At 38.1% G+C, this 19,347-nt stretch overlaps 1 protein-coding gene across 8 annotated transcripts in view; it reads right to left on the reverse strand.

The window, feature by feature from the left end:
• ELF2 (E74 like ETS transcription factor 2) overlaps window positions 1-19,347 on the reverse strand; it is a 130,479-nt gene that overhangs the window by 60,053 nt on the left and 51,079 nt on the right. For 3 of the 8 annotated variants that reach the window (XM_017884034.1, XM_017884036.1, XM_017884033.1), the window contains exons 1-2: window positions 18,555-18,792; window positions 5,978-6,143 (exon numbers count right to left, since the gene is read on the reverse strand). The exons of 1 other annotated variant lie outside the window; for it this stretch is intronic. In XM_017884034.1, the coding sequence (XP_017739523.1) occupies window positions 5,978-6,143; window positions 18,555-18,626 (238 nt within the window). In that variant the 5' untranslated portion in view covers window positions 18,627-18,792. Of the gene's footprint in view, window positions 1-5,977; window positions 6,144-18,554; window positions 18,793-19,347 lie in introns of those variants that run through there. 4 more of the 8 variants (XM_017884047.1, XM_017884042.1, XM_017884038.1 and 1 more) reach the window with 3 other exon arrangements.

Here is a 19,347-nt window from a genome sequence, read left to right on the forward strand (position 1 = left end):
CCAGGATGGTCTCGATCTCCTGACCTCGTGATCCGCCCGTCTCGGCCTCCCAAAGTGCTGGGATTACAGGCTTGAGCCACCGCGCCCGGCCAGGATTTTCTATCATATTTGACTACTCTGATTCTTCTGCACTCTTTAAAATGCAAACATTCTCTAAGGTTAATTCGTTAATTCTACGTCCTTTGTTCTCTATCACAGAGAGACAAACATAGAATTTACATATCTTCTTCCTTGGGAAAAATCTCTGAAATACGTTTCCTCTTGGAAATTTAATTTATTTCCGCGGCTTTAAATGAAGATGATTCCCAAATCAGTTTCTCCCTGACCTTTCTTTACTAAGCTTTAGTTGTACTAGATATCTTCCATTTGCTCCTCTAGATTTATTCTCCACCCTTCTTCACCTTGCTCTCTGTCCCTGGAGACTGACTTCATCAGTGGGACTCTCATGGCTTCAGACTGGGTTTGGTCAATGGAGCACCTTAGCAGGATATTATTTGGAAGAGGCATTGCCCTCCAGCTAGCTGTGTCCTTTGATCAAAGGTTCCAGAATCTCCCAAGGTGACTCCCTGTTCAGGGCTCTATTCTTCAGGATTCTGGTAACCCTTCCTTCCCCTTGGCCCATGAGCCAAAGGACAGAAACAGCAGTTATTGCTTGGTCTGCAGTACTGCACTGTCTCTTATGGTTACCTTATATTTGCCTGTTTGTAACTAGTCCTTTATTAAAACATTCCTTAAATTATCCTAATTTGAGCATGCCATCTCTTTTGTGATGGGACTTTGACTACACATTTGTGCGTTTTTGTTTGATTGTTTTTGAGATGGAGTTTCTATCGCCCAGGCTCGAGTGCAGTGACATGATCTCAGCTCATTGCAACCTCCGCCTCCCGGTTCAGGCAATTCTCTTGCCTCAGCCTCCTAAGTAGCTGGGATTACAGGTGTGCACCACCACACCCAGCTAATTTTTGTATTTTTAGTAGAGATGGGGTTTCACCATGTTGGCCAGGCTGCTCTTGAACTTCTGACTTTAAGTGATCTGCCTGCCTTGGCCTCCCAAAGTGCTGGGATTACAGGCATGAGCCACTGCACTCGGCCACATTTGTGCATCTTTAAATACCTAAATATTCATCCTTAAATGTTCTGCTTCAACTCAAAATCATCATAACTATTACCAAACTTATCTGCTTCACCAAACAATCTTACCTTCCTCAAATCATATGTGCTACTATCACCATCACCAAGGGTCAAAAAGCAGAATATTTTACCTAACTGTGCCTCTCCCCCTTATATGTCATGTAAGATCATATATAGTAGTATAGTTTATACAAGCCCTTTCTGTTCCTGTTGCTACTACCTCGTTTTAATATTTCTCAGGTCATCCTTCAACTCATACTACAACAGCTAGTCTTCCTGTCTCATCTTTCCCCCTACAATTAATCCTATATCCAACTGAAATACTAAAATTGCATGGTACTTTCTTTTTAGAGACATGGCTCACTCTGCCACTCAGGCTGGAGCACAGTGGTACTACGATCATAGCTCACTGTAACCTCAAACACCTAATCTCAAAGGATTCTCTGGCCTCAGTCTCTCAAGTAGCCAGGACTACAGGTGCACGCCACCATACCTGGCCACTTTTTAAATGTTTTTTAAGAGATGGAGTCTCACTGTGTTGTCCAGGCTCGTCTTGAATTCCTGGCCTCAAAAGATCCTCCCACCTCTACCTCTGCCTCCCAAAGTACTGGCCCCCTAGTATTTCCTACTTAAAACCTTCCAAGTCTTTCTGCTTCCTTATATACCTAATTACGAACTCTTGAGATTTAATTCACAATCTAGTCATAGCTCTTAATGAAATCTCGTGCAAATGTCTTAATTACTCAAGATCTTCTGAACAAGCACTTAATTTCAATAGTCTACTCATTTATTAATTATATTTCCCTCAGTTTACAGTGCATTTCACCTACCTCCTATTTGTCCACTTAAATCCTATCATGTATCCTTTACTTTCTCTAAAAAAATTCCCTAATCCTGTAAATTGAACTTTCCTCTTCTGAAAATTCCTTTGAATTTGTAAACAACGCTCATTTGACTCTTAACTGTTTTGTATTTTAAATATAACATAGATTTTTATCTCTACAACTAAATCACCCCTGAAAAGAAACATGTTGAAAACAGTACCTTGCACATAACAAATGCAGACATAACCTGTTCTCACAAATTAAACTGGAACGTTAAGGGGATAAATAGAGTAACAAGTATTTGTTAAGGTGAAAAATGAAGGAGTAAATCCTAAACAGCTCAGTCACCTTAGTCCAGTCTTTCTTTTTTTTTTTTTTTTTTTTTTATTCTATATATTTTTTTTTGAGATGGAGTCTCGCTGTGTCACCCAAGCTGTAGTGCAGTGGTGTGATCTCGTCTCACTGCAACCTCTGTCTCCCAGGTTCAAGCAATTCTCCTGCCTCAGCCTCCTGAGTGGCGGGGACTACCACCACGCCTGGCTAATTTTTTGTATTTTTAGTAGAGACGGGGTTTCACCATGTTAGCTAGGATGGTCTCGATCTCCTGACCTCATGATCTGCCCGCCTCGGCCTCCCAAAGTGCTGGGATTACAGGCGTGAGCCACAGCGCCCAGCCTCTCCTATACAATTTAAGAGAACATTAGTATTACACATAAGCTCTGTGAGGGAAACGTAGACTGTTAGTCTACAAAAAGGAGAAACAAACAGCCCATAATCACTACTAACAAAATGAGAAATTCTCTTATATACAAAATAATAAAGATGGCTACATGAAAATCATAATATGATTTTATACGCCAACCCAAATGACAATAGAACACTGTTTATGATATGGACACATACATATGGGTATTTAGGAATAAAAGGGAAAAAACACTTCAATGAGAACATGCAGAGAACTGTCAGAACAAGCCAATAAATATAATTATAACATTTTTTACACTGACATAATCTAAATTATAATGTAGGAGCATTCCATGACGTTTTCCTAGACGTACACAGGGAAGTATTCTATACAGATCTCAATTCCCCCAATTCACCAAATAAAATCTGCCATCTTATAAGTATTCCTTTTCTTCCCAGTCAGCTTCTTCTTTAAAACCTACATGTATCTGTAATCTGAGTTTCAATTTTATATTATAAGAAATGAACCTAATCCTAATTCACTACCTAAAAGGAAATATGCATACCAACCTTTATTCATTTGTATACGCCCTAGATGTCAGAAGAATGAAAACTTTATCAGATTTTAACTCATTTAAAAATGCATTTGATTCTTTTTTTAGTTTTCTTGTTTGTTTGTTTTTTGAGACAAAGTCTCGCTGTGTCGCCCAGGCTGGAGTGCAGTGGCACTATCTTGGTTCACCACAACCTCCACCTCCTGGGTTCAAGCGAGTCTCCTGCCTTAGCCTCCCAAGTATCTGGGACTACAGGTGCATGCCACCACGCCCAGCTAATTTTTTGTATTTTTAGTGGAGATGGGGTTTCGCCATGTTAGCAGGATGGTCTCGATCTCCTGACTTTGTGATCCACCCGCCTCAGCCTCCCAAAGTGGTGGGATTACAGGCGTGAGCCACCACGCTCAGCCTGATTCTTATTAGAAAGAGTGTTAAGCTTAGATTAGTTGATTTGAAAACTAATCTATGAATATTAACAATCTTTATAAAGTTACATTAAAATTCATGAGCCAGGCTGGGCACAGTGGCTTGTGCCTATAATCCCAGCACTTTGGGAGGCCGAGGTGGGCAGATCACGAAGTCAAGAGATCGAGACCATCCTGGCCAACATGGTGAAACCCCATCTCTACTAAAAAAACAAAAATTAGCTGGGCATGGTGGCGTGTGCCTGTAGTCCCAGCTACTGGGGAGGCTGAGGCAGGAGAATCATTTGAACCCGGCAGGCGGGGGTTAAAGTGAGCCGAGATTGCGCCACTGCACTCCAGCCTGGTGACAGAGCAAGACTACGTCTCAAAACAAAATTTAAAAAATAAAAAAATCCATGAGCCAGGATGGAACTTGCACAATGAACTTTTGAGGTGCTTTTATACCATTTTAGAATGATATCAGTAATCTGCTTACATTTTCTTTTGTGTTGAAGTAAATTTTAAAATTATTATCAAATATTCAAAAACCACTTACAAAAAAAAAATCACAAAAGTAACTGTTATTTTATCTAGACTTCCCATATCCTCCTTTTCATAATCACTATTATCTCTGCCCAGCCAATGACATCATTACCCTGAGAGCTCAAGAAGACTGAGAAAATAAAATCCCTTAAGTAGATTACATTCGCTTCCTATTCTGAATTGGTTTTACCTGAATTAATCTAAATTAATAAAACATTTACAGTCAATTATACCAATAATAAGATTCAGCCAATCTGCTTTGGTATTTTAATATGATTAACATCTTAATTTATAACTTATGCAAATTTGGTGCTATAGTTTTGATCTTTTTAAAAGTTTCCAATTTGCTACCAAAATCATAGTTTTCCTTATTTTTTGACCAAAACATCATCCAGAAATTTCTAACAGGTTCTACTTTTTTCCCATTTAACTTAAGCTACCATACTTTTTTTCTTCTGCTATTAGTGTTCTGTTTAGTTATGCTCTTGTAATAAAATCAGTTACAATATATAATCCAAAACATCATCCTACAAAATACTTTTAACTGTTCTACCTATCCTTTTCCTCAAGAAAAAAATTCATCTCTGCCACTATACGTCTAGCTTCAGACTGGAAAATTCTCCAAATTCTCATAAAAAGATAGGTATTATGTACCGTAAATCAGATACCACTCCAGACTACAGTCACGAAGCCCATATGAAGTGCTTGGATGCCTGGTCCTTTGTTTATTTGTTTAGAAATGGGGTCTTGCTATGTTGCAGGATAAACTTGAGCTCCTGACCTGGAGTGAGCCACCTGCCTCCGTCTCCCAAGTAGCTGAGAGTACAGGTGCACACCACCACACCCAGCTTGGCTACCTATTTTGATAAATGAAGTTTCCACTACACCTGGGGTTTGTTTGCTGGCACTGCAATCATCAGTGCTCTGAAAAGCAAGGTAACTTTCAATCCCTTAGCTCCACAAAAACTACAATTAGAGGCAGAACAGTTTTAAGCTGGAAGAGGCTAGCAGCCCTAAGGGGTACCACTGGACCTCATAAGCAGAAATACATCACATACTCAAAATTTTCATCATGAAAGTTTCCTACATTTATAAAAATGTATCTAAATAGTAAAGAATTTTTACTAGGATTAAACAACAAGTATAATGATTCTTTTTCTCCATTAACAGCTAAGGATACATTTGCATGTTTATTATTATATAAGAGTGACTACAGTCCTTCTGATAAAATACTCTCTTTTCTTCATAATCAATGGCAAAAACTAAAAGATTCCTCCAAGAATTATAGATACTAATCTCCAATTAAACATAAGCTATCTCACCAGAAATAGACTGAAATACTAAGATCTCTAAGAAGACAAAAAGCAAAGAGGAAACTGACAGAACACTACAAAATGCTTCTGATATTAATGAAAAGAAATCATATTGCTCCATCAATATTAACTCAAAGAAACTTATAATCAATTAGAGAATGATAAAATACCATATTTATTTTTTTAATTTAAAAAGTCCTCATAATACTAGCCTATTGACTTGTATAAATAACAGCTAGTATTTACACTCTCAGGAAAAAAATAATAAAATAACTTTATCATTATGTGAAGCTGTAATTTTGTGCATAGGGTCCATGATATAAGACTGTTACACCTCACAGAATTATACTGTACAACTTTTATATCTATACACATTCCCTCAAACATAGATGTTTCATTGGTTTCCAAGCTATACTAAATAGCATTAAAAAGGTTTTTCAGTATATTTTTCATCTGGCAATATTATTGTTGAAGCTTACAAAATGAGAAAGTTATAAATAATGAACATTTTATGAGATGTCTACCTGTTTCCACATTCTCGGTCTCAACTTCTTGTTCTTCTGCCACATCTTGCATCATATAAGTCTCATCATCATAAACCAGAACCTGGGCTGCATAGCCCTGCTCTAATCTGGCACTTGGAACTGGCTCCACAATCACTGCTGGATATTCAGAAACCTTTTCACTTTCCTATAAGAGCAAATTTAAAAAACAATCAACCTTTGTATTTACAGATTCTGGATTCACTTATAAATCCTTGAACTAATACAGTCTCAAGCAGTCCACATAATGAGTTTCAAATATTATAAATATGAATGTAAAAACCAAAACAAGAGATGGAAAGGGCTAACTTTAATAATCCTTTCAAGTTTCAAGAGGTAAGACATAGATTAAACATTTTAAATAATCTGTGCTTTAGGATTAAGTTGACAGATTAAAAACATGCATATAATTTCACTTAATCATGAAAGCCGACTAAAACAACAGTAAAAGACTATTTTATACCTAAACCCACAAGGACAAGAGGTGAGAGCAACAAACAAGAAGAGATAAGAACAACAAAATGTTGTAAGACAAAGTGTCTGGATGAGTATTGAGCAGGTTAGCAGACCCAGCAAAGCCAAATCAGTCTGGCAAGAAAAAAAAAAAAAAATCTGAGAAACAACACACTGTACAGTGGAGAATCTACAGAAAGCAACACCAATTACACGCACTTTGATTCCTCAACCTTCTCTCTCCTTCATGATGCTAAGCAACCAGACCTCCTCCACCTCGGCAGAAGACGGGCTACTTTCCAGAGAGGGAACAACAACAGCATCTTTGAGGCATAATAGGTACAGCTGCTAGCATCATACTCTACCCAAAATGGAGTTTCCAACTAGCTTTTTAATCCATCACTTTTAATCATGAGCAAACAGCCAAATATTACTGAGCATCCAAGGAAAAGCCTCTAACACAGAATGTACATATACATATTCATATTCCACACAGAGAGATAAAGTAAGAACAGATCACAATTCAGTAAAGAACATTTTAAAATACAGATAAAATAATTCTTGGAAATTAAAGATATAATAGCTAAAATGAATAAAGGATTGGAAGATAAAATTAAGGCAATCTCCAGGAACCAGAGAAAAAAAGATAAAGCAATAGAAAACACGAGAGAAAAGATAGCAATATTAGATGACCAACCATTCCAGAAGGTCCACTATCTGAATAACAGAGTTCCAAAAAAATAAATCATAAGGAAAAAACAAGAAATAAAAAGGGGGAAAAAAAGGTTTGGAAATAAATCAACAAGAAAGAAGTAAATCAATAAAATTTTCTAAGACTGAAGGATATAAGCTACCCATTTGAAAGGACCCACCAAAGTGTCTATGCAAAAAAATTAAGGAACACATACACTGAGGCATATCACTGTGAAACACCTTCATATTGGGAACAGAAAAGATTCTACAAGCTTCTAGAAAAAAAAAAAACACAGATTACTATAAAGAATCAGGACGACTTCAGTTTTCTCAACAGTCATACTAGAAGGAAGATGACAGTTGAGCAATTTCTTCAAAATTATGAAGAAAAATTATTTCCAATCTAGGATTCTTCACCCAGTCAAATCATCTTATAGAAGTAGAATAAAGATATCTTCTCAGACATGGAAGATCTCAAACATTTACCTTTCATGCATCCTTTCTCAAGAAGATACTGGAAAATGTATCCCATCAATAAGAGCGTGAATTTTTTAAAAAAGATAACTACTGCAAATACAGGACACAAGAGATCAACATAGGAGATAAACAATTGGAACCTTCAGGAAGACTGTGAAGAGAGATTCCATGATGCTAGCTATGCACCAGATTTAAAGGGCAACCAGTCCAGAATGTAGCAGCGTGACTCCTGAGACAGCATGATGAACTGTCATCACTAAGATAACCATTGACATTGTTCTTAAGGACAGAATGCCCAGATGTCCGTTCTAGATTTTTGTTGATATTTGGCTTGCCTTGATGTACCCACTCACTCCACCCGCCCTGCTGCCTGGATCAGCTAAGAACACATTTCACCCCGCAGATGTGTTCTGCTTTGATCTACAATGTGTTGGAGGAAGATTACCATGGGCTTAGAAATAAAAGATACAAAACAGCACCCTTCATGCAACCATACACCTGCTTAACAAATATGCAATACCCAGTCCATACCATACTGTAGCACTGCCAGACACCAGAGCAGGATGTGCCTTACATTTCTAAAAACTCATGGCATTGCTCACTGATTACCTGAAGACAAGCTCATGACACTCAGTGAACCTGACACTAGACTATTCAGCTATCTTCTCCTGGAAGCCTTCATCTATTTATGATAATATTGTCCTTTCCTAAGTCAATTAGCTTGGTAAACTATTTTTTCAAAATAAAATACTGTTTAGGACTATTTTCATAGGTGGCAAAACTATAAAGAGAAGTAAAGAAATTATAATACATAAGTCCAAACAATAGCACCTCTGGAAACAGCGCCCAGCCGGGTTTTAATATTTCAATGGTTCCTTCTCTTTGACCATAAAAAAGCTAAAATCATTTTGCATTAAAAAATTCAGGGCTCACGCCTGTAATCCCAGCACTTTGGGAGGCCGAGGTGGGCAGGTCACCTGAGATCAGGTGTTCGAGACCAGCCTGGCCAACACGGTAAAACCCTGTCTCTACTAAAAATACAAAAATCAGCCAGGCATAGTTGCATGCGCCTGTAATCCCAGCTACTGAGGAGGCTGAGGCATGAGAATTGCTTGAACCCGGGAGACAGGGGTTGCAGTGAGACAGGATCACGCCCCTGCATTCCAGCCTGGCTGACAGAATGAGACTTAGTCTCAAAAAAAAAAAAAAAAAAAAAAAAATTCAGGCCGGGTTCAGTGGCTCACACCTGTAATCCCAAAACTTTGGAAAGCTGCTTGAGCCCAGGAGTTCAAGAGCAGCCTGGGCAACATAGGGAGACTGTCTCTACAAAAAATAAAAAATAAATTAATAGCCGGGCGTTGTGGCTCTCGCTCATAGTCCTAGCTACTTGGGAGGCTGAGGCAAGAGGATTGCTTGAACCCAGGAGGTCGAGACTGCAGTAAGCCATGATCATGCCTTTGCACTCCAGCCCAGCAACTGAGAACAAGTCTCAATAATTTTAAAAAGAAGAAAAAAATTAAACTCTCATTTATTTTAACTGAACTTTTAACTGATCTTTAATTGAAGTTAAAAGGCAACAAGTCCAATTAAAGAAATTCTTTAACTGAACTTTAACTGATCGATTGAGACACATACTTGTATACATTTCTCAAAAAGTCTAACTCCTTGACTCATCTATATATACCTTGTAATCTATGTTCCACCACCTCACTGAAGCTATTCTCTAAAAATATTTTTTTTTGCTTTTTCTTTTTGAGACAGGGTCTAGCTCTGTCGCCCAGGCTGGAGCACAGTGGCACAATCGTGGCTCACTGCAACGTCTGCCTCCCAGGCTCAAACCATCCTCCCACCTCAGCCTCCTGAGTAGCTGGGACTACAGGCGTGTGCCACCACGCCCGGCTAATTTTTTTATTTTTGCCAGAGACAGGGTTTCACCATGTTGCCCAGGCTGGTCTCAAACTCCTGGACTCGAGCAATCTGCCCACCTCAGCCTCCCAAAGCGCTGGTATTACAAGCATGGGCTACCACACCCAGCCTCAAAATGTTAATAACAACCAAATTCCATTTCAGTTTTCAATCTCTGTTGCCTCGCCGCAGACTCATACATTTATTATCACCCGCATTTAAAAAATTCATTCTTCCAACGTTCTCTATCACTCTACTTTCTTTTTTTTTTTTGAGATGGAGTTTCACTCTTGTTGCCCAGGCTGGAGTGCAATGGCACGATCTCGACTCACTGCAACCTCCGTCTCCCGGTTTCAAGTGATTCTCCTGCTTCAGCCTCCCGAGTAGCTGGGATTACAGGCATGTGTCACCATGCCCAGCTAATTTTGTATTTTCAGTAGAGACAGGGTTTCTCCATGTTGGTCAGGCTAGTCTCAAACTCCCGACCTCAGGTGATCCACCCTCCTCAGCCTCCCAAAGTGCTGGGATAACAGGCGTAAGCCACCGCACCTGGCCCACCACTGTATTTTCAAGAGTGTCCTCTGACTCTTCTTTCATCTCCATAGACTCAAGTCTAGCCAACTTAGTGAGGTTCTATCTTCAGTGTCTCTATACTACCTTCTCAAGTAAGCCCACCCATTCTTATGGTTTCAAATAGCACCTCTATGCTGATAATGACTAAGTATTTGTCCTCTACTCTGACTCATCTTCTGAATTCCAAAACCAAATTTTAAACTACCAACTTTAACATCACTACAGGAATACTCAGCCAACACTTCAAGCTTAACATATCTAAATGGCACAAATTATCTACATCTCTCTGTTTCCCCACTCTGTGCTCTTTAAATCTTGGTTTCTTCATATTTAGAAAAGAGATTATAATATTTCTATCCTTTAAAGTCCCATGACTTTACATGCACAAAGTTCTTAGCATAGTATAAGTACACAGCACCGAGTAAGTTATTCAATTAGTGATAGCTGATATTATATTTTAACAATAGAAATCGTTTTCAAATCTACTATTTGCCCTCAACTTTAGAGGGCACCTTTTCACATCACAATCAGAACTGTTTGTGTTACTTCCTTGCATAAAAAGCTTTAATGAGGCCGGGCGCGGTGGCTCAAGCCTGTAATCCCAGCACTTTGGGAGGCGGAGACGGGCGAATCACGAGTCAGGAGATCGAAGAACCATCACTGGTAACACGGTGAAACCCCGTCTCTACTAAAAATACAAAAACTAGCCGGGCGAGGTCGGCAGGCGCCTGTAGTCCAGCTACTCAGGAGGATGAGGCAGTAGAATGCGTAAACCAGGAGGCGGAGCTTGCAGTGAGCTGAGAATCTGGCCACTGCACTCCAGTCCGGTGCGACAGAGCGAGACTCCGCCTCAAAAAAAAAAAAAAAAAAAAGCTTTAATGACTCCCCATTTGTCTAAAAGGAAACTTTGACATATGCTTTAACACTCTTTGAAATATAACCCCAACCCACCTGTCATGCGCTAAATTGTGTTCCCCAAAAAGATGAAGTTTTAACCCCTAGTTTCTGTGAATGTGACCTTACTGGAAATAAGGTCTTTGCAGATGATCAAGTTAAGACAAGATAATTAAGGTGAGCCCTAACCCAATTTGACTATGTCCTTACAAAAAAGGGAAATTTGGACTCTGAGAGACACAAATGGGAAGGAAAAGGATGGAAAGACCCAGGGAGAACACCATCTACAAGGCAAGGAATGCCTGAGGCTACCAGAAGCTAGGAGAGAGGCATTAAAGAGATTCTCCCTCGTAGCCCTAAAAAAAAAAAAGCAACAACAACAACAAAAAAAAACTCTATCAACACCTTGATTCCTAAATTCTGGCCTCCAGAACTGTAACACAATAAATTTCTGTTGTTTAAGCAACCTAGTTTACAGTACTTTGTTATAGCAACCCCAGAAAACTAATATACCACCTTCCTACCTTATTTCCCTACATTACTTAACATAAATTGATTAGTGGCATTGCTTCTAATTCCTAAATGTGAACATTTCCAAGACTTTTGTTCATGTTACTTTGTAGCCTTCACATCTGTCCAAATCCTTTTCATCTACTAAAGGCTTTTCATCAAGTGCCAGGGAATCTTCTATAATCCTCCAATCTGAATTAATTTTTCTATCCTACATATTTATAGAACAAGTTGTTTGCATAATATTACCACTGTTTATTGTCCTACATTATAATTATGTATTTACATATACAACTCCTAGACTGGCTATTAGGATATTTGAGAGCAAGAGTTATATCGTAGTCAATTTTTATATCCTCCTCAATAACACATGCTTCATATAAACTAAAGTGGCATTTAAATACCGATATTTGTAGCTTGACTCAAAGAATAATAAAGTCAACAAATCTTAATATTAACAGGTATATATAAGTTCAACATTTGCTCATCTATGGAGGCAAGTAACCTCATGAGCCTTTTTTCTGCCAAATGATAGAGACCAGAGGACACTGCATGCAGCTATTCAGATAATTATTGCCTTGTACTATGTAGAAGAGTAGCTATTTTTATGGGAGAAAAGGCGATAGAAGAGAAGAAACCAGGAGTCTTTGCTTAAAAATAAAATAGTAAAAATAACACATGTAAAAGGTTATTTTACTTAGCATTACTTTGCTCAAGTCACCATGGATCTTGGCACAAGCCGTCTAATTCCCTACAAGCTAGGGTACAAATAAAAAAAAATACAGGAAACACAGTTAAATTTGAATTTCAGAGAAACACTGAATAATAACTGTAAGAATGTCCCATGCAATATTTGGGACATATTTAAAGTAAAAAGTCATTTGTTGTTTATCTGAAATTCAAATTTAACTGGACATCCTGTATTTTATCTGGCAACCCTACTCTAAGTACTAACAGTGATCTCAAAAACTTCCATTTAAGGAGAGAGATTCTTAGTTTAAAGAGGCAAGACAAGTGCAATGCTGCAGTGTTTACCTAGAAAGTGCTTTTATATGCACTCAGTCATTGCTCTCCAGGTATCAGAAGTTTCCAAAGACAAGTACAATGAAATGACTGAAAGCAGTGGTATTGTAATTCTTTTCTCAATGTACTTTAGGAATATACAGAAAGATAATAAAATTCAGGAGTATGTTAAAAGTACATAAATTTGTTCCACATTTTCTCTTTTGCGGTAGAGTAAGATCACCTTCAAAATCTTATCAAAACTGAAAAATACCATTTGGCAGGCTTTAGGAAGGACTCATCTCCCCTACCTCTCCATGGTTTAACCCCAGAAACCACTCCAAATAAACACATCACTAGAATAAATAATGATGCACTTGCTGTGCAAACCCAGTTTTAAGACAAGTCCCCTAAGCTAGATGTTCATAATGCCAAGAAAAAAAAGAGATAGATAGAAAACATACACCCATACTAACAAACATCCATACAATGAGAAACTATTCAGCATCAATTAAACAATTAAGGCAGTTAGAGCTATATACTAGCTTGGAAAAATATCCATGATACAAACAAGTGGGGGTGGAAGGAAGAGGAAAATCAGCCATAGAATAGTACTGTTGTCTGATTCCACTTATATATTTATTTTACATATACATTTAAAAGTCTGGAAAAAATACACCTCAAATTATTAACCTGGTGAGAGAGGTAAGCAGACAAAAGATGGACTTTCATTTTCTCAGTATGTCTGAGTTTATTGTTTTTTACAATGATCCTGATAACTAAGAAACATCAAAATACTTTTTTTCATTTAAAATAACAATTGGTACAAAACCAAACCAAAACAAAACAAAAAAAACATAAAGCCAATAACCGGTAATTTGACAACTTTAAAAAGGAATCCATTCGCAAAATATAAAACTTGTTGGAGAATCTGCCTCACCAGATGAAAATCTTTTTATTTTTCTAATGAATTTTCACAAATGTAAACATCCCTGTAACTACCATCACAGTCAAGAAATAGAACATTTCCACCACTCCAGAAAGTTCCCTCATACCTACTTTACCCGTCAATCCCCACCACCACATGTGCGTGCACACACACACATACACCCAGACCTAGGCAACCACTGATCTAACCCTATAGATTTCTATCCCTATAGATCTGCCTTTTCTCAAATTTTATATTGAAATCAACAGTTCTCTTTTGTGTCCAACTTCTTTACTGCTGATATTTATACACATTGCTGCATGTATCAATAGTTCATTTCCCTTTATTGTTGAAAATTCTATTGTAGATATATCAATTGCTTATCCATTTGCCTGTCTTCATATGGCTATAATGCTCCTATGAACATCCCTGGTCTTGGCTTCCCTTCCTTTCCATTCCATTCCATATTTACCTAAGAGTCAAATTACCAGATCATATGGCGATTGTACATTTAATTTTGAAAGTACTCAAATAATTTTCCAAAGTGATTATATTACTTTACTTTTTTTTCGGGGGGGGATGAAGTCTTGCTCTGTCGCCCAGGCTGGAGTACAGTGGCGCAATCTCGGCTCACTGCAAGCTCCGTCTTCCCTGTTCACGCCATTCTCCTGCCTCAGCCTTCCGAGTAGCTGGGACTACAGGTGCCCACCACCACGCCCGGCTAATTTTTTTATTTGTAGTAGAGGCAGAAGGTTTCTCTGCATTAGCCAGGATGGTCTCAATCTCCTGACCTCGTGATCCCTCGTGATACCTCGTGATCGCCTTGGCTTCCCAAAGTGCTGGGGTTACAGGCGTGAGCCACCGTGCCCGGCCTACATTCTTATAAGCAATGTATGAGAGGTCTAGCTGCTCCTTATCCTTTCCAACATGTGGTATTATTCTCATCAATTTTCCTCGTTCTGTGTGTTTAGTAGGATCGTCTTGTGGTTTTAATTTACATTTCCCTGATGGTTAATAACATTGAGCATTTTTACATGTATTTAATGTTCCATTGATCTACACGTCTGTTGGCACACCAATACCACACTGCCTCAATTACTGCTGCTTTATAGAAAGTCTTTAAATCAGATGTGTAAGCCCTTCAACTTTGTTCTTAACCACAGTATGTCTTCCAATCCATAAACTTGGTACATCTGTCTATTCAGGTCTTTAATATGTCTCAACAGTATTTATAGTTCACTGTACAGAGGTCTTTTATATATTTCATTAAACTTTTCCCTATTTTTTTTTTAAGACAGGGGGTTCACTATCTTGCTTGAGCTGCACCTGAACTCCTGGGCTCAAGTAAGCCTCCCACCTCGGCCTTTAGAGTAGCTGGGACTATATGCACACGCCAGGGAACCCGGCTGCTTTTTGATGCTCCATTAAATAGCACTGCTTCAGTTTCCGATTGTATATTGCTAGTATATATAAATAATTGATTCTTATACACTCACCTCATATCCTCTGGCTATTCTAAATTTATTAGTTCTAATAGTTGTGTCGATTTCTTAGGAATTTCTAGGTACACAGTTATATCATCTAGAAATAAAGACAGTTTTACTACTACTTCTCAAAGCTGTGAGTCTTTTATTTTTCTTACTGCCTTGTAGTAATGTTGCCAGTGCAATGTTGAATAAAGATGGTTAGGACAGACATCCTTGCCTTGCTCTCAACCATTAAGTATGATGTTGGCTGTGGGTTTTTCACCGATTGACTTCACCAGGCTAAGAAAATTGCCTTTTATTCCTTGTTTAGAGAGTTTGTATAATTAATAGGTGTTAAATTTTGGCAAATGGGTTTTCTTTAACTGCTGATATAATCACCTAATTTTTCTCTTTCACTCTGTTGATATGGTGAATTACTTGATTCATTAAACTTACCTTCATGGGATTAAAAAAAAATTGGTTATGGCATTCTACCGTTTATACACTGCTAGATTTGACTGCTAGTTTTTTGGTTTTGCTTTTTTGCTTTTCATTGTTTTGTTTGTTGGTTTGTCACCCAGGCTGGAGTGCAGTGGCACCATTACGGCTCACTGCAACCTCTACCTCCCAGGCTCAAGCAATCCTCCCACTTCAGCCTCCCAAGTACCTGGGACTACAGGTACATGCCACCATGCCTGGCTAGTTTTTTGTATTTTTTTTTGTAGAGACAGGGTTTTGCCACAGTGCCCAGGCTGGTCTTGAAGCCCTGAGCTCAAGAAATCCACCTGCCTTAGTCTCCCCAGTATAGAAATGGGGATGCCCTGTGTGTCTGAGGCTGGTCTTGAACTCCTGTCCTCAAGTGATCATCCCGCCTTGGCCTCTCAAAGTGTAGGGGTTACAGGTATGAGCTACCACACCAGGCCCAATACTTCTCTTAATATTAAATTATTAAATTATCAGAATATATTTAAGTCATATTTGGTAGTTTGCATTTTTAAATACATGACTACATTTTATATATTATTCTGAAAATAATTTTGCAACTATACTCATTATGGTTTACTATTTTGTGACATTTTCAGAAATAGAATAATCCTAATTGTATTAAATGTATTACTTTTACAATAAGGGGAAAAGTTACAAAGAAAGCCTAAAAATAGTGATAATAAAACTCCAGATACCTACCACTTTTTAAATATTTATTTTTTCTTCAGGTTCTGGGACTATGATTACAAAATTTTGACAGGTCAGTTTTCATCCCATTCTACATCTTAGAATATATATACTATTATACATATACTATTATATATATATATGAATGAAACATTCCTGAAAAGCTTCTCCTAAGACAAAAATCTATCTTTCGAATACCACCATCCTCAAATCTCCCTTTGTAAAATCAAACCATGTTTCCAGTATTAGTGGCTTTTCTCTCTTCCTGCAATTCTCTTCCCCTAGATATTTCTATTGCCCCACCCCTCACTTCATTTAGCTCTAAACTAAACGTCACCATTTTGGTGAAGCCTTCCTTGGCTGCCCTAATTAAAGTACTCCCTACCAACTTCTCTATCCAACTCTAGTCCTGAATTATTTTTCATAACATTTATGAAATATTTATCCCCAGTGCCTAGAAAAGCACTTGATAAGACAGTTAAGTGGTGAATTAATATTTGTCAAAGGAAAACACGAATGAAAATAAGTGGCCACTTACGTAGCATAAACAAAAAACTCCCCAGAATAGTTTGCCCTATTCTGGGGCCATACTACCTGACATGCTCATTAAGGATATAGTCTTCTTCTGACTTACTTTATAAAATGTGATCACCCTATAAAACTACCACATAAATCACTAGTCAATAATAACTTGGTAGTCATTTAATTTATGAGATTCTTTCTTCCACGATAATAAGTTCTCCTGGCTGTGAACACTGAAGTTCCACGTAAAGAAGAAAAATATAAGAAGTATTCCAGAAACAAACTGTTTGTCCTCATTTCCCCCATATTAATGATACCTTTTAATCAACACAAGGTAAAGATATTCTGCCTATTGTTTTTGGTGGCTCCCCTCATAGGGTTAAAACAGAGCAAAACTATATGGCAGGAGAAAGCATTTGAGGAAAAAGCAATATTTAGTCTGGGTAATCTAGGAGGAGATGGCAGTTCCCCAATCCATAATGTCTTCGGTGAGTCATTCCTGGAGGTGATCATACAGAAAGTGAATCTCGAGGGAAGAAATAAGACATTGACTATGGGAAGAAAGTATGTTCTGTAGCTGTGGCTTCTCTTAATGGACTTTGCACCAGTTTTGGATCTGAATACAAAAGAAACACAAGAGTTTTTGAGTCCACTGAGAAAAGAAAAGGAAGACCTTCACTATCCTATTCCCAGCGAATTTGCCCACAGCTGATCTAGATCTTAGAAAAATGAGCAGACATCAAGGAGGCAAAAAAAAAAAAAAAAAAAAAGATTCCAGACTACAGAACACACAGACTGATGTCCTAACTTGTTTCTCAAGCATGCCATTATACCGTTATACTGTTAGCAAGCACGAGTAACGCAGCATCTTTCACAGAAAATAGAGAAAACAGATTTTTTTTTTTTAAATATAGAAAACTCTCCATTTCCCCACCTCAGCTCTGAACAAATATTATCGGTTATTATGACAGCACTGTTGAATTATAATTTAGATCCCTTCCAATATTCCCTTTTTTTTTTTTGAGACGAAGTCTCGCTCTGTCACCCAGGCTGGAATGCAGTGGCGCGATCTCAGCTCACTGCAAGCTCTGCCCCCCGGGTTCATGCCATTCTCCTACCTCAGCCTCCCGAGTAGCTGGGACTATAGGTGGCCACCACCACGCCCGGCTAAGTTTTTATATTTTAAGTAGAGACAGGATTTCGCAGTGTTAGCCAGGATGGTCTCAAATGCTTGACCTGGTGATCCGCCCACCTCGGCCTCCCAAAGTGCTGGGATTACAGGCGTGAGCCACCACCTCCGGCCCCAATATTCACTCTTTACTGAATGCTGAGAATAGAAGCCAGGACCTGGAAGCCCCTATATTTCTAGTACTGTTATTTTTTATTCTCATCTAATTCTTCAATGTTATCAATAACAAAATAACCAAATATGCTAATGATTCAAAATTCTACATGCATAAAATTTCAAAACGTGAATTCATTTTCTAATTATCTAAATTTGTAAGTGTTGATATGAGATTAAAATACAATGGATCTCCACACTGATTAAGATACACAATAATCAAGAAACAAAGATAATAAGTAAAGCACATACAAAATTCTAACTTAGAATGAATCTAATTTAGGTATTTGGGCATAGTATATACCAACATCATAATCCAAGACAATGGGTTTTATCAGGGATTTAAATTTAACTCTCAACTAATACTATAGTGTTCTTTCCATTTGTTTTCTCCCTCCAAGTTCATTCTAATATATGTATGTTCCAACAATTCACGTGAGCTCTGCAGTACCTTCCTTAACCTTCTATTACCTAAATTATAAGGATACATGACATGTACATGTATAATTTCATGCTTTGTACATTTCTACTCTCAAATATCTGTTTCCTATTAATTTCAAAATTAGTTCATACACAAATTTCTATGAAGAAAATAGAAACGTAATTCATTGAATGCCTAACCTCTTGATTTTCTACTCCATTGCTGGAAAGCTCCAAAATAGTACCTCCACTGTCAACCACTGCTGATGTCATTGTTATTCCCTGAGGAAGCTTCAAACGCTATTAATCAATGAAATTAAAGGTTCATTGATGGTTGCCAGTGTTACAGGTTTGCATTATCATGTTTTAAAAGTCAATAGAGATGGAGTGCAGTAGATATCCAGAAATCCAGTCTTCTAAAGATGATTAACCAGAGACCCTAAAAAGAGGAAGAATTTGAAAGGTTATTTTAAAATTACAGGAAGGACATAAATAAAGTGTAACTTCTTTTGCAATCTAATTTTAACCCTGAACTAAGAAAAAGAAGATAGGCTTCTATATCCCTGTGCCAAAAGAGGGCAGTAATGAACATTCTGCCTCTTAAGAGTTAGTAATCAAGTTCATGAACATACTGAGTAAGTTCTTAACAAGCAATTGTACATAGGTAGTATTACGATATTCATATTCTAGGAAATAAAATGTTATAACTGTGCCAGGCACGGTGGCTCACACCTGTAATTCCAGCACTTTGGGAGGCCGAGGCAGGCAGATCATGAGGTCAAGAGATCGAGACCATCCTGGCCAACATGGTGAAACCCCATCTCTACTAAAATACAAAATTAGCTGGGCGTGGTGGAGTGTGCCTGTAGTCCCAGCTACTCAGGAGACTGAGGCAGGAGAATCACTTGAACCCAGGAGGCGGAGGTTGCAGTGAGCCAAGATCGCATCACTGCACTCCAGCCTGGCGACAGAGCGAGATTCCATCTCAAAAAAA

This window comes from Rhinopithecus bieti, unplaced genomic scaffold (genome assembly GCF_001698545.2).
Source record: "Rhinopithecus bieti isolate Rb0 unplaced genomic scaffold, ASM169854v2 scaffold_13709, whole genome shotgun sequence".
Classification (NCBI taxonomy): Eukaryota; Metazoa; Chordata; class Mammalia; order Primates; family Cercopithecidae; genus Rhinopithecus; species Rhinopithecus bieti.